At 45.5% G+C, this 15,648-nt stretch overlaps 1 protein-coding gene across 1 annotated transcript; it reads left to right on the top strand.

Annotated features, from left to right (window-relative positions):
* Positions 1-8,788: 8,788 nt before the first annotated feature.
* LOC310699281 (vomeronasal type-2 receptor 26-like) lies at positions 8,789-14,906 on the top strand (the record flags this gene model as incomplete). Its single annotated transcript, XM_083486902.1, has 6 exons — positions 8,789-8,976; positions 10,235-10,526; positions 11,623-12,417; positions 12,860-13,090; positions 13,321-13,447; positions 14,008-14,906. 6 exons carry the CDS (start codon positions 8,789-8,791, stop codon positions 14,904-14,906), a joined length of 2,532 nt encoding a protein of 843 aa, XP_083343028.1.
* Between the last annotated feature and the right edge of the window lie 742 nt (positions 14,907-15,648).

Below are 15,648 nucleotides of genomic sequence, written 5' to 3'. Positions count from 1 at the left end.
AGAAATGATTGATAGAAGAACCAAAGGACATTTCCAAAGGCTTATCCATACTTATATTTGTCCCACACTTTCTAGGCACACGTCTGTCCTTTGAAGCAGGAGGAGGCCTGCATTGAATGGCTGCAGAAATATCTATGCACCTTCTGAGATTTATGGTTGAGTGGATTCACCTTGAATTGTGTATTGCGACCTGTCTACCCCACCATTATGGGGTAGACCACCAATTCTAACACCCCCACAAAAAAGGTTTTGAGTCTCAAACTTCCATATGGGTCCTGAAAGGGTACAGAGAAAAAAAATCCTTTTCCTCAGAATTATGGATGATGGAATTGGATCATGAAGAGGTTACAACACACCCTAAAGCACTATATTCATCAAAGGCGCCCCTCAGGATTCCAGGGCCCCATAGATGGCTTGCCAGAAATGAAACCTGTTGTTTAGGACCAAGGCAATAGGCTGGGCTCATAGAAAAGTTACATGACACTCCAAAAATATTTAGTTTCACTGGGCCTTAAAATTGAAGAGGGAATTCAGGGCCCACATGTAGGTTTAAGAGGAAGCCCAAACCCATTACTTCAGACAAGTTATGATGAGTCACTTAAAGGCAGCAGAACCCACCAAGACTAACCTTTTTGTTAAATGGGCTCTTGAACCAGAATGAGGGTGCAGGGACTGCATGAAAGATCAGTGAAAATCAAAACCCATTCTTTGTGTTCAGGATTGATGCAACGGTCACACAGAATGGTCACAACCAGCACTAAAAACTGGGTGGTGAGGCCCTTTCATGAAAAGGGGAGAAGAAGGGCCGCACAGAAGGCCAGGGAAACTCTGAGCTTTATACTCAAGAACAATGAGACAGTGACAGAGGCATCACATAATGTACCCCAAATACAATCTTCACATTCATTGGGCTGCTGAACAAAAATAGGAGTTATGGGGTCTCATTTAATGTTGGGGGGAACACTAATCCATTACTTAGGTCTGCAGGTGAATCATAGAATCATAGAACTGGAAGGGACCCCAAGGGGCATCTAGTCCAACCCCCTGCAATGAAGGAATTTTAGCTAAAGCATCCATGAAAGGTGGCCACCCAACCTCTGCTTATAAACACCCAAGGAAGGAGAGTCCACAACCTCCTGAGGGAGATCGTTCCAGTTGCTTAGAGTGGCCACAATCTGACACACACACATACACACACACACACACACACACACACACACACACACACCATGTTTGTAGTGAGACTCTAAAATATTCAATTTGGGGGATCCTATAGCTAAACATGATCCAGAGTTTGGGCAGGGCTTCCAGTGAAAATGAAGAGAGGAACCAGTCACTTCTCATTTGTGGTGTAGGGTGTGTATTCCATACTTCTTACCAGCTGAAACTGTTTAGGGCAATTTGGAAGAAAGATCTTATGGCAAAAGCCATGACTACTGTGCCACAGGGCCTGAAAGTTGGGCTTGTAGGAGAGAAAACTTAGATAAAGGCTCCAGGGGAATCAGAAGGAGAATAAAGAAAAGTTATTGAAACAATAGACTTTGTTATTGCATCAAGAGAGAAGAGAGATCTGTTGATGAACTAACAAAAGTTGGCTCACCCAGAAACAGCTGAAAAGGTATACTTAAAAATTCAATGGATGGACTTTTTGGTGCTCTTACAATCTGATGATTAATCTGAGCCCTGAGAATTGGACCAGAAATGTGATTCATGGCACAGGGTATATTTTCTGCAAGAAACGTTTCAGGCACAGTGTAATAAATTACCTCACTTTAGCCTTGATTCTGATGTTTGGCTGATTTGTCTCAATCCCTGGTGATTTGGCAAGAATAAGAATAATTATAAGGGGGAGATGCATCACCTGAGTCTCTGTGTGGCTCAAGGGACAGGTGCAGACCTGGAGGAAAACATGAGAACAAGAACGCACAGAAATGGCTCCCTGGTCTTTACCTGGGTTGGCTTGGGGGGGGGGGTCAAAGGTCAGCTTGACCTTTAAATGTCAGGCACATACTCTTTTAATGTTCCATGAATGCCACCAAAGTAGGGTGAACCTTGTTTTCCTTAATTATCAGAATCGTAGTGATTTATTCTTCCCAGAACTCAAGCGATATTTTTCGTAATTGTCAGACGTCCGAATAAAAAGCAGCACAGTGTCATTCATTGCACTGTGCTGGGGCCCTGGGGAGAGAAATCTGGTGCACAGAAGATCCTGTGTCAGAGAAATATTGAGTCAAGGTTTAGAGCAGCTGAAATATTGAGTGAAGATTTAGAGCAGCTGCACCACCTGAGTCTCTGTGTGGCTCAAGGGACAGGTGCAGACCTGCACAGAAATGGCTCCCTGGTCTTTACCTGGGCCAGCTTGTGGGGGGGGGGTCAAAGGTCAGCTTGACATTTAAATGGCAACATACTCTTTGAATGTTCCACAAATGCCACCAAAGTACTGTGAACCTTATGATTATCAGAATCATAGTGATTTATTCTCCCCAGAACTCAAGCGATATTTTTCGTATTGTCCAGACGTCTGAATAAATAGCAGCACAGTGTCATTCATTGCACTGTGCTGGGGCCCTGGGGAGAGACTTCTGGTGCACAGAAGATCCTGTGTCAGAGAAATACAAGAAAGAAGATTCCACCTAAACATTAGGAAGAACTTCCTGACAGTAAGAGCTGTTCGACAGTGGAATTTGCTGCCCAGGAGTGTGGTGGAGTCTCCTACTTTGGAGGTCTTTAAGCAGAGGCTTGACAACCATATGTCAGGAGTGCTCTGATGGTGTTTCCTGCTTGGCAGGGGGTTGGACTCGATGGCCCTTGTGGTCTCTTCCAACTCTATGATTCTATGATTCTATGAATATTGAGTCAAGATTTAGCCAGTAGTTCACTTCAAGCTAAATAACTTTAACAAAAAAGAATACTTGCCCTCCAAAATATCAGCAAGAAAGCACTTGCAACTAACACCCATAGATGTCAACATTTCCTTTTTTTAAGGGAAATTTCCTTATTCCGAATAGGATTCCTCGCAAGAAAAGGGAAAATTTGACAGCTATGCTAACACCCCAGTTCTAACACCAACATCCACGTCCTGAACATTCATTCACCCCCCCTTCCTTATAACCTCAGTTACTCAATGGATCTGGTTTTGCTAACCATAGAATAGATGTAATTCAAATACATTCTGAATTACACTTGCTGCCTTTATGTCAGGCACTTACACTGAGCACAGAGGGGTTAAATGTGTGCTGAAATTTGTGTTTAAATCACCAAGGAAGAGCCATCTTAGCTGCAGCCTTTGCATATGGAAAAAGGATTTTGTTTCAGTGGAAATAATTCTGGAATCCCCCTAGTTATATGATCTTTTTGTAAACAGCTTTGAGCAGTATATAAATTATATGAAATCATCTATGTAGTTCCAAAGTTGTGAATTAACCAGAAAGCAAGCATCATTGTTCTGTTTGGAGACAAAATTATGATTTCAACTTACTGATAACCAGATTGTTCCTGGCCAGGGGTGTGAATTTGAATAAAATATTGGTAGGGGGAAGTAAGTCTTGCACCACATAATCAATCACAAGATGCGACACATGCACTCTATTTAGATGGTAATGCCCATCAACTTGGGGGGAGGGGTCCCCTCAAATATTTTTATACACACTGCCAAGGCTTGTACCCCAGGGGTGTCACTGAAAAAAGGCAGCAAAAACAACGCGGGAGGCAGCAGCTACATGTTATAAGCTCATCCTGTTTGTCATAAGGTACAAGAGCTATGGGTGCCTCCATTGGTGGGAGAGATCATTGTATCTAGCTGGTCAGCTACTGCCTGCCTTAAGCAGGGCAGCCCAGGGTCAGCAAAGTGAAGTGCTGGACCACCTGCTTCAATGGGTGCATGGAGCTCAGAGTATCACTTGACAAGTGGACTGAACTTCTGCACCAGGCAAAAAATAAAAGAAACAAACCATCTTGTGCCTTGCAAACATCAGGACCATGTGTCCCGGCTTGTCCACTGAACTGCTGTAGGTCAAGGACTCATGGAAGGGGACACTTATTGAAGCACACCCAGTCCACTAGTTTCTTCCATGAGACCATCATTCCCTGCCAAGACCATGATGTCCGCCTGACTCTTGCATCTGTTGAGTTAGGGACCTGAGTTCCTGATCTCATTCCTCTATGAGGCAGAGTCAATATCAAATCTATGATGCCCTGTGTGGGGGTCAAGAAACTCTCTTCCATGTTCACTATGTTCCTGTGCCTCTGGAGGCAGCTCAGTGCTGTTTTAAGGTCTCTCTTGCACTTGTTTCTCACTGGTGTTGATACAATAATGTTGCCTAAATAAGGATGGACCCGTACTCCTTGGGTGTGCAGGTGTCAGGATGCTGTCAGCGGCCCCTGGCTAGTTGCCCAGGAAAGTATAAAGACTGGATAAGTTTCTCACAGTCCTTTTTTATTTCAATCGTTACAGAGAGAAGCTATAGAACCCAGCCTCTTGGATAATGGCGTTGTCCCGGGTGAATCTCCACCCCCATCTCTCCCATGTTCTCATTTGTCATGCTCATTGTCTCCTATAGGGGTGCTGTTACATGCCCTCTATCTTTGAGCCCTTTGCTCTCCTACTTTTAAGGCTCTCTGGGTTCTGGGAGATGGAGGATCTGGAATGTTTTCTAATGACAATGTGTCATCTGGGTGTTGTTCCAGATGTGCCATGATTCCCCAGCTTTTCTCCTCATCTACCTCTGAGCTGCTACCCCCCTCAAACCCCTGTTTTAAATCTGTACGGCCTTCCTTTTCCTCCTCCTTGGAAGGGTCAGGATGGGTTGGCTGTCTCCACGATTCCTCTTCTGTGTAGTCCCTGATAGTAGTAGTAGTAGTAGAAGAAGAAGAAGAAGAAGAGGAGGAGTTTGGATTTGATATCCTGCCTTTCACTTCCTTTAAGGAGTCTCAAAGCGGCTAACAATCTCCTTTCCCTTCCTCCCCCACAACAAACACTCTGTGAGGTGAGTGGGGCTGAGAGACTTCAAAGAAGTGTGACTGGCCCAAGGTCACCCAGCAGCTGCATGTGGAGGAGCTGGGAAGCGAACCCGGTTCACCAGATTACGAGTCCACCACTCTTAACCACTACACCACACTAGTAGGTGTGCCACCAGGGCAACTAGGACTTTGCTGAACACTCTCAGTGCAGAAATGAGGCCAAAAGGCAACACTTGGTATTGCAGGTGGAGGTGTCCATAGCAGAACCTGAGGTCCTGCTATGTCCAGTCAGTGGAGAGGAGCCATTCAAGCATAAGGGCTGTTGCTCAGTAGCCTTTGGGGAAACCTTTTGTTCATTTCTTGAGTGGGTCGCTCACTGCAGGCCGCTCCATAACTACATTATTAAGATGATTATTTATTTCTTGGATCACTGGGGACTTGTTACTGCCAACAGTCAATCGACACCTTCTCTGCCCTAACAAACTATTTGGTTGCCCCATTGACCTTGGCCAATAGCTAAGTGCAAAATGCGCCTGGAGCCTGGCTAATTTTGAACACTGTAACACAGAACAAAGCTAAGACCATGGGACATTCAGAAAGAATGAAGCAATTGAGCTACATGAGAGCATGAATCACTCCCATGACCCTGAGCCCCCTCTTTCACTTTGTGGAACACACTGGGCTCCTTGGTATACTCCAGAGCTTGGGGTGAGGAAACTAAACTGGGAGACAGCTCAAATGTGAGTGGAGGGAAACTCCAGTAAATGCAACTGAGCGTGGGTGGAAGGAGGAGGCACCTGTGCGATGGGTTTTAGAAATCACATGTAGGGAAAGTTCATCTTCAGCTTGTGGGCTTCCCTTTGGGGCAACTCATTGGCCATTGTGATTACAGGATGCTGGACGTGATGAGCCTTTGGCCTGATCAGCTCCAAGCCTCTTAAGAGGGCAATAAAGATCAGTCAAACTTGTTTCTCTCTCTCTTAGAACCACGTCAGTCTATTCAGTAAACATGTTTTTCTCTTGCTCTGCACCTGCTCTTCTGAAGTTCCAGAGGAATCCTCTCTTCTCTTTACACTTCTCTGAACCACCATGGTCTCTTCTGATCCTCTAATAATAATAATAATAATAATAATAATAATAATTTATTTATACCCCGCCCATCTGGCTGGGCCTCCCCAGCCACTCTGGGCGGCCTCCATAAAAACCAAAAATACAATAAAATATCACACGTTAAAAACTTCCCTGAACAGGTCTGCCTTAAGATGTCTCCTGAATGTCAGGTAGTTGTTTATCGCCTTGACATCTGCTGGAAGGGTGTTCCACAGGGCGGGCGCCACTACCGAGAAGGCCCTCTGCCTGGTTCCCTGTAGCTTTGCTTCTCACAATGAGGGAACCGCCAGAAGGCCCTCGGCGCTGGACCTCAGCGTCCGGGCAGAATGATGGGGGTGGAGACGCTCCTTCAGGTATACTGGACCGAGGCCGTTTAGGGCTTTAAAGGTCAGCACCAACACTTTGAATTGTGCTCGGAAACGTACTGGGAGCCAATGCAGGTCTTTCAAGACCGGTGTTATATGGTCTCGGCGGCCGCTCCCAATCAACAGTCTAGCTGCCGCATTCTGGATTAGTTGTAGTTTCCGAGTCACCTTCAAAGGTAGCCCCACGTAGAGTGCATTGCAGTAGTCCAAGCGAGAGATAACCAGAGCATGCACCACTCTGGCGAGACAGTCCGCAGGCAGATAGGGTCTCAGCCTACGTACCAGATGGAGCTGGTAAACAGCTGTCCTGGACACAGATTTGACCTGTGCCTCCATGGACAGCTGTGAGTCCAAAATGACTCCCAGGCTGCGCACCTGGTCCTTCAGGGGCACAGTTACCCCATTCAGGACCAGGGAATCCTCTAAGGGATCCTCCCATTCAGGACCAGGGAACAGTGGCGTAGCGTGGGTTGTCAGCACCCGGGGCAAGGCAAGTAATTTGCGCCCCCTAACCCATGGATTTGCGCCCCCTAACCTGTGGATTTGCGCCCCCTAACCCATGGATTTGCCCTAACCCCAGATGTTGTGCCCGGTGCGGCCGGCCCCCCCTGCACCCCCCACGCTACGCCACTGGGTTGGCCAGTTGGTGTTAAAAAAAGATAGAACTTTTTTTATGTATGCTACAACAGCAGCAAGAATACTCATTGCAAAGTATTGGAAGACGCAAGATTTACCCACACAGGAAGAATGGCAGATGAAGTTGATTGACTGCATGGGATTGGCAGAAATGACTGGCAGAATCTGCAACCAGGGAGAAGAGTCGGCAGAAGAAGATTGGAAGAAATTTAAGGACTATTTACAGAAATACTGCAATATTAAGGAATGTTGAATGATGTTGGATTGAAATTAAGTGGTTTCTAGCTGTAATGGTATAAAAGGTTATGAAAAAATGGTTTTTTAAAGTAAAAGTTTAAGTTTCAAGAACTTGGATAGAAAATAAGGTGTTATTTAGCGGTAATGCTATGAGATAAGGATTTGCTGAACAAATAATTTGAACTAGAAAACAAGAAGGGGAGGTATGAGGAGGTCAGGGAAATATGTTATTGAAAAATAAGTTGTGAATTTTATGTGTTTTTAATATATATATTTTCTAATTTTTTTGCATTTTTCTCTTTGTATAAAATTGAAAACTTTAATAAATATCTTATTAAAAAAAGGAATTTATTAAATTTATTATTTGTGGAGCCCCCGCGGGCCGAGGCAGCCGAAGCCCCCTCCCCTTGGGCGCCCGGCGGAGGAAGGAACCACGGCCCGCCGGGCGGCCAGCGGCCTCTCTCCCGGTGCTGGGGGTGCACGGAGGCGGCGGCAGCGGCAGCGGCAGCGGCAGCGGCAGCGGCAGCGGCAGCGGCAGTGGCGGCTTCTCCTCCTCCTATGGAGGCTGCCCCAAGGTGAGCCCGAGCCTTTCTCCCTGCTCCGCGTCTGGCTGCCTTGCTCTGCCGCGGGGGCGACAGGGGGTGTGTGTGTTGTGCGTTGCGTTCTGCCTCCCGGGGCGGGAGGGAGCATCCCGGAGCCGCCTCCTCCTCCTCCTGCGCGGGGCATGTGCCAGAGGAGGCTCCCCGGGAAATGGCCCTGGGCGCTGGGGGGTCTGGGCGGCATCCGCGGCGGCGGCGCTGAGCGAGGCGAGGAGGGGAAGCTGCCGGCGGGCGAGGGATGCGCGGGCTGAGCGAGGGGCGTTCCCCTTCCCTCTGGACTCGCGCCCCCCCCAGAAGTTGCGCCCGGTGCGGCCGGCACCCCTGGCACCCCCCACGCTACGCCACTGCCAGGGAATCCTCTAAGGGATCCTCACACCCTCCGCTCTCAAATATTGCATTTGGGAACAATGAAGTAACATCACAATTAAGGGCAGTTGGTGGTTTATTTATTCCACTGTGTCTGTTCCACTTGTCCCATGTGCCACAGAGTCCTTGGGGCCAATATATAGGGCAGGTGAAGAGGGGAGCTAAGTTTGTGCGAAGCTTAATCAGAACATAGGAAGCTGCCTTTTTGATCTGTACTATTTGCTGACTGGTAGCAGCTTTCCAGGAAGGGGACATCCTCAGCACTACCTGGAGAGGTGAGTCAGGATTGCACTTCTCACCTTCTGGGTGCAAAACAGATGCTTGTCCATTGAATTTTTGGCCCTTCCCCTCAACCCCCCTTTGACATACAAATACACTTCCCTGTATTTGTAAAGTCGCTGCAGCTTCTGATTTGCAAGAATGTGGAGCTTCTTCTGAACAGCAGTTAGTGGGAGGAGGAACAGGCACAAGCAAAGTGTAGCCAAGAGACCCAGAATGATAACATTATTTCTGGTGATGTCTCTCGCAAACTATGGGCTGCAGCAGAGGATAAAGTGCCCACCGACTGAGATCACCGATATACTTTCTGCTGTGAATTTTTACCGGCCAGCAGACCACCTCATTAGTGGAATCATATCTCCAAGATTCTTTGAAAAGCCACATTACTTCACCTTTTCCAGAAACCCCTTCATCAGAATTCATAGGTAAGTAATGATGTATTATATGCCTGTTGTTTGTGTCCATGGAGTTTTCTTGGCAGGGATACTGGAGTAGCTTGCTGGTTCCTGCTCCAGGTGGATCACGTTTGGTCAAAGCTCTCCACTATGACCTGTCCATCTTGGGTGGCCCTGCATGGCATAGCTCATAGCTTCTCTGAGTTATTCAAGCCCCTTCGCCACAGCAAGGCAGTGATCCATGAAGGGTGTTCTTGAAGCTGCCAGCATGAGTTTGACCAAACTGTGGGAGGCAGTGGAAGACAGGAGTGCCTGGCGTACTCTGGTCCATGGGGTCACAAAGAGTCGGACACGACTAAACAACCAAACAACAACAATGATGATGTAAATTATTTCCGCTTCCTTCCCACTCTCCAATTCTCTTGAAGTACCTGGGTCACCCCTGTTTTCTGGTATCCCTGATAAATCATTGGCTCCTCTTTTTTTGTTGAGGAAGCATCTCATTCAGTGGGATGCAATACAACTGGGAAATCTGGGTAGGAAGATAATGTTACACAAAAACACCTTTTGCTTATAAACCTATAATATGTAAATAGCTGAAGCTGCCATGAGTCCTTCCTGGGGGTGGAAACAAGCATGGTTGTTAATATACTTTACTGTATTTATTTAAATATTTTTGTATGTCTGTTCACTTGGTGAAAAGCAGTGCTTCAAAGTATTTTATAATGCAATTTAAGTAATTGGTAGTAGTTTTGATGTGTGCTGCTCTCCAAAGAATAACTTGTTCTCTGAAATGTAGGAAATGCTGTGCAATGTGTTTGAGCTGCAGGTCTTCTGTAGTAAGTGACGTTGGAACTGCACAATTATTTCACCCACGCACAACAAAATCTATGCAGCTGCAAATTGTAAATGACTACTGTGCTTCGTCATGTGCAAAGCAGTCTGTGGGCTCAGTTTGGCTCCAGGACCATTTTCTCTGGCTCCCAGCACAGCCCAACATAGCTAAGACTTCTTGGCTGCTCTGTGGGGCTGCTCTTCCCATGTCCCCATTAGAAATATGCAGATCATTATTTGGGAACCCGTTGTGAGACATTGCCTGGGAGGTCATTTGATACAGTGATGGCTGCAAACCACTGGACCTGGAGGGCATCAGAGATCAACAGAAAAGGCGCTGATTTGTGTTCCGGTTTCCCCTCCTCTCTCCCCCTTCCTTTGATTATTACAAAAAAGAATGTGACTTTCATTTTCACGGAATTGATGGTAACTGTGTGACACACCATTTTTGCAGCTGGGTGGATGGGAGGAGCGCACATGTTCTTTCATTCTCCCTTGCTGTTCAGGAAATAAATAATAACCCCAGGCTCTTACCGAACACCACCCTCGGCTATAGCATTTATGATACCAGTTTTCAGGGAGGAATGACTTCCGATGCCCTGATAGACCTGTTTGCTGGTGGGGAAATCAATATTCCAAACTACAGGTGTGGAAGACAGAAAAAGCTGTTGGCTGTTCTTGAAGCAGGTGAATCCGACATCTCCACACACATTGCAAGCATGTTGGGCATCTACAAGATCCCACAGGTAAGAACTGGGTGCAGGTAATCCTCAGATGCCAACCCTGCTATAACATACATTGTTTCCAGGTTCTGCATAGCAGTGTTCCATATTCGATGGATGATGACCTGTGCCATAAACTAGATTTAATGAACACCCATATTGGCCTCATTGAGGGGCAGTATTTCAATATGAGTAGGAAAATGAGAGTACCCCTAGACATTTTTTTTAAAAGCGCACTGGCCATTTCTGTTTATATTCAAACCTTTCATGCTCTTCCATTTTTTTTAATACTCCCAACCCTTCTTTTAGATTCTTTTAGCCTTTTTTAGATTCTTATAGTCTTTTATATATACCCTCTGTTTTAATAATTTTAGCTTTCCAAAATGTTTTACAGGTTTTAAATGATTGTTCCCCACCCTACTTATGCTGGTCTATGACTGTAATAAAGACTGGATTGGGTTTAGGTCCAACACACCTGGCAACGTATGCCACAGTAGGGAAAACTTGGGATGATGTAACGGATTTTACATTGTAAAGGTAAAGGGACCCCTGACCATTAGGTCCAGTCGTGGCCAACTCTGGGGTTGCGGCGCTCATCTCGCTTTATTGGCCAAGGGAGCTGGCGTGCAGCTTCCGAGTCCTGTGGCCAGCATGACTAAGCCGCTTCTGGCGAACCAGAGCAGCACAGGGAAACGCCGTTTACCTTCCCGCCGGAGTGGTACCTATTTATCTACTTGCACTTTGATGTGCTTTCGAACTGCTAGGTGGGCAGGAGCAGGGACTGAGCAATGGGAGCTCACCCCGTCATGGGGATTCAAACTGCCGACCTTCTGATTGGCAAGTCCTAGGCTCTGTGGTTTAACCCACAGTGCCACCCGCGTCCCACTTTACATTGTACGATGCTTTAAATCATTGTCTTTCATGAAGTGAGGAACCATATTTAGAGATTATTGCAATTAAGAGTTATAAAAATTGATTATTATTTTTTAAAAATTACTATATTAAAAACACACACACCATGTGAGGTTTGCTCCAATTAAATTTGCCCTCCTCTTTCACATAGAAGTATTCACTCTTAGTCCTGAAAATCAAATCACCAGTCTCTTTCTTTCCTCACCAGCTCAGTTATGGCTTTGTTCTTAATGATAAAGCCCAGTTCCCTTTTGTCTACTGGATGACTCCAAAGCAAGAAACTCAGTACCAGGGGGTGGTCCAACTCCTCCTGCATTTCCGGTGGACGTGGGTCGGCCTCTTTGCTCCAGACAATGACAACGGAGAAAGGTCCCTGAGTACCTTGACACCTCTGATGATCAAAAAGGAAATTTGTATTGCCTTTACCGAAAGAGTAGAACATAAGACTTGGCTTTGGATACCCCATGAACTACCTGCCATATGGAGAGAAGTCAATGTATTTGTTTACACTGCAGATTCTCAGTATGGACTTTTTATCATCATAGAGGTGGAATCCTTACTTCAAAGGGGACAGTGTGGAGGAGGGAAAGTCTGGATAACCACAGGTCTTCAGAACAAACTTGGATCATGCAGTACCGACTGCTTCCGATATGCCCATGGCTCTTTGTCCTTTGTAATGAAGACCAAAAAAAAGACGAACAAGGATTACTATGGGCCAGTGACCTCGCTTAGTTTAAGCTGCTCAGAAAAAATATTTGATTGTTCATATTCAATGCCGGACTTGTCTGTGAGGGGTTTGACAAAATGCAGGGAGCAGGAGAGTCTGAAGTTGCTGCCCCAGGAAGACATTGAGAGAATCCAGTCGCAAGACAGCTATGTCAATTACTTGAGTATCCAAACTATGGTTCGGGCCTTAAACGCAGCATATTCATCTAGATCCAAGTGGATTTCAATTAGGGGAGGAAAAGGCAGGTTGGAACTTCAAAGGCTATGGTCATGGCAGGTATGTTCATTCAATATTACAAAATGCAGTTCATTGTCCCAGCTCTGGAATCACTAAGCTAGGACCACAGGAAGCGGCCTTTAACTGAGCCATACCATTGTTCTACCTAGCTGAGTATTGTCTACCTTGACACACCAGCAGTTGTTCTGCACAGTTTTTGGAAGGGAAACTTTTCCAGCTCTGCCTGGAGATGAAATAGGAGATTGGATTTGGGACCGTCTGAGAGCAAAGCAGATGCTCTTCATATAGCAAATTTATAAGCCACCTTTCATCACATCAATGTATCCCTGGGTGGTTTCCATAAGAATGCAATGAAGAAAAAATAGGAATGAAATTAAAATTAATCCAATCACATTGTTTTCACCTGCTGGCAGAAATCCATCCAGAGTCCCAGTTGTGGTTTTATGTTCTCTCAATGCTGGAGTTTCCTCTGTCATTCCAGCTTCATCCTTTCTTGAAAGAAGTCCGCTCCTATACTAATACTTCAGCTGATGGACAGTACTTGGATGAGGATGGGGCAGTGGCCGCTGACTTCCATATCGTGAATCTGGTGCTGTTTCCCAACAGTTCTCTTGCTAGAGTGAAGATTGGGAGAATAGAGAGACAGGGGTCCTCAAATATGAAGTTCACTATTAATCCGGAAGCAATTGTATGGCCCAATCTATTTAAGAAGGTAGGGGAAATTATATCTGTCATTTTATTAACTATGGCATCTGCCACGCTCTAACAACATTTTAAATAATACATATGATGCTTGGACTGCAATCTTGTGCTCACTTCTCTGCAGCTAAGCCCCAGTGAGATTAATGGGACCTGCTCTTGAGTAAACAGGTATAAACTTTAATCCAAAAGCACAATTGCTACTGACACTTTCTCCTTGGCGTTCAATCTCTTTACGTCTAGATAGTTCCTCGTTCAAGATGCACAGAAAGCTGTCTCCCAGGATTTGCCAAAAAGGTTCAGGAAGGGAAGCCGCCGTGCTGCTATGATTGTGCTCCCTGCTCAGAAGGGACAATCTCCACTCAGGAAGGTAAGGGAAGATATCAGAGGAAAGGACCTTTGACAGGAGGACATGGCTAATTTCTGAGTCACTCCAAACATGATGTTATTAATGGCACCTCATGAATGAAATACCCTCTTCAGGGAGGGCTCCCCTGTTCCCCAGCACCAGGAAATTTTATTTGCCCATGTGGTAAAGCATGTAGAATTAACCTGTATTTAATGATGGTAGCTTTTCTACAAAATTTTGATTTGTGGTTTTTATATAGTTATTTTCTCATTTCTCATATTGGCTTCTACTACATAACCCATATAATTTTAGAGATATTTGAAATCCACCCATTCATCACTAAAGATTAACTCATATGAAACCTCAAGGATATAAGTACTACTCAATAAAATCAAAGCCTCCTGTTCTAAGAGAAGCCAGTGGGAATGAGTTGATGGATTGAGACTTTTCTAGTTGTGAATGTTTGCCTCTCTCCCATATTTCTCCTATATTCCCACCTTTCCTCAGAATTGAAACAGCATAAGACCATTGTAGGTGTGTGATTCATGTTAGGATACTGAAGTGTCTTTTCCTCTATGCAGATGCTGATGAATGCACCAGTTGTCCAGAAGATCAGCATCCAAGTGAGGACCGAGATCGATGTGTCCCCAAAGCGATCACCTTCCTGTCCTACGTGGAATATTTGGGGAGCCTCCTAGCTTCCCTTTCTCTCTTCTTATCCTTAACCACAGGCTTTGTGTTAGGAATCTTCATTAAATACAAAGAAACTCCCATAGTCAAAGCCAACAACAGGGACCTCTCCTACATCCTCCTCATCTCTCTTCTGCTTTCCTTTTTGTCCTCCTTCCTCTTCATTGGAAGGCCAAGGAAAGCCACCTGCCTTCTCCGTCAAACAGCATTCAGCAGTATCTTCTCAGTTGCTGTCTCTTCTGTGCTAGCAAAAACCATCACTGTGGTGCTGGCCTTCCTGGCCACAAAGCCAGGGAACAGGGTAAGGAGATGGCTAGGGAAGAGTCTGGCCAACTCCATTGTCATTTCCTGTTCCAGTGTCCAAGTTCTCATCTGCACCATCTGGCTGGGGGCCTCTCCTCCATTCCCAGATTCTGACATGCATTCCCAGCTTGGAGAGATCATCCTGCAATGCAATGAAGGGTCTGTGCTCATGTTTTATGGCTCCCTCAGCTACATGGGCTTCCTGGCTGCCATCTGCTTCATGGTGGCTTTCCTGGCCAGGAAGCTGCCTGGAAATTTCAATGAAGCCAAGCTGATCACCTTCAGCATGCTGGTCTTCTGCAGCGTTTGGGTCTCGTTTGTGCCCACCTACCTGAGCACAAAGGGGAAATTCATGGTAGCCGTGCAGATCTTCTCTATCTTGGCTTCTAGTGCTGGGCTTCTAGGCTGCATCTTCATTCCCAAGTGCTACATTATTATACTGAGGCCAGATCTGAACATGAGAGAGCATCTGACAAGAAAAAACTGAGCATGATATTTGATTCTTAGCTCTAAGGGTATCGTAGAATTGTAGCATTTGAAGTTCACACCGGAATCTCGACTGGAACCACAGCTTGTTGTTGGGATTAAGGATTGTTGTTGTTAAGGATGTAATAGAATCAAGAAAATAGTTAAAAAGTCTCATGGGAATCTACACATTTATGAATAGTTTGGAGAAGAGAAATATTTTCTGCTAATGAGTCTTGATGAGGGGCAAAAGCGCTACAAGAAAAGTTAGTACATGGAAGAACATTACTTGAAGTTTTGGTTTGGGTCATTGAGTTTTGGTAGTCAGGAAGGAGATGGGTGGTCTTTGGAGAAGTAAAGTTGTCAGACTCAGACAGGACGAAATGGGAACAGTTGGATACATGTCATGACCTCAATAAGGCAGGGCTTTTTTTTTAGCTGGAACTCACAGGAACTCAGTTCTGGCACCTCTCAGGTGGGCACCATTGCCATTATAAGAGAAAGAAGGGTGAGTTCCAGCACTAATCTTTCTAGAAAAATAGCACTGCATGTAGACATGTCCTGGTATTTATGCTAACCAAAGGGAACGTGAACAATTTGACATCAGAAACTATGCTTGGCAAAAGCAAATGGGAAGTATAGAAGCTGGTGTTTTTATGCCAAGAGGTTGTCTCCTCCTCCGAAATAGCTACATTTGGACAGAATCGGCCTCTCTGGAAATGTATTTGCTGTTTTGCATGTGTCAGTTTATATTGCTCTCTGTT

This window comes from Podarcis liolepis (assembly GCF_965112155.1).
Source record: "Podarcis liolepis genome assembly, chromosome: 2".
Classification (NCBI taxonomy): domain Eukaryota; kingdom Metazoa; phylum Chordata; class Lepidosauria; order Squamata; family Lacertidae; genus Podarcis; species Podarcis liolepis.
Note: the sequence above shows the minus strand (reverse complement) of the source record. Positions and strands in the feature narration are given on the sequence as shown.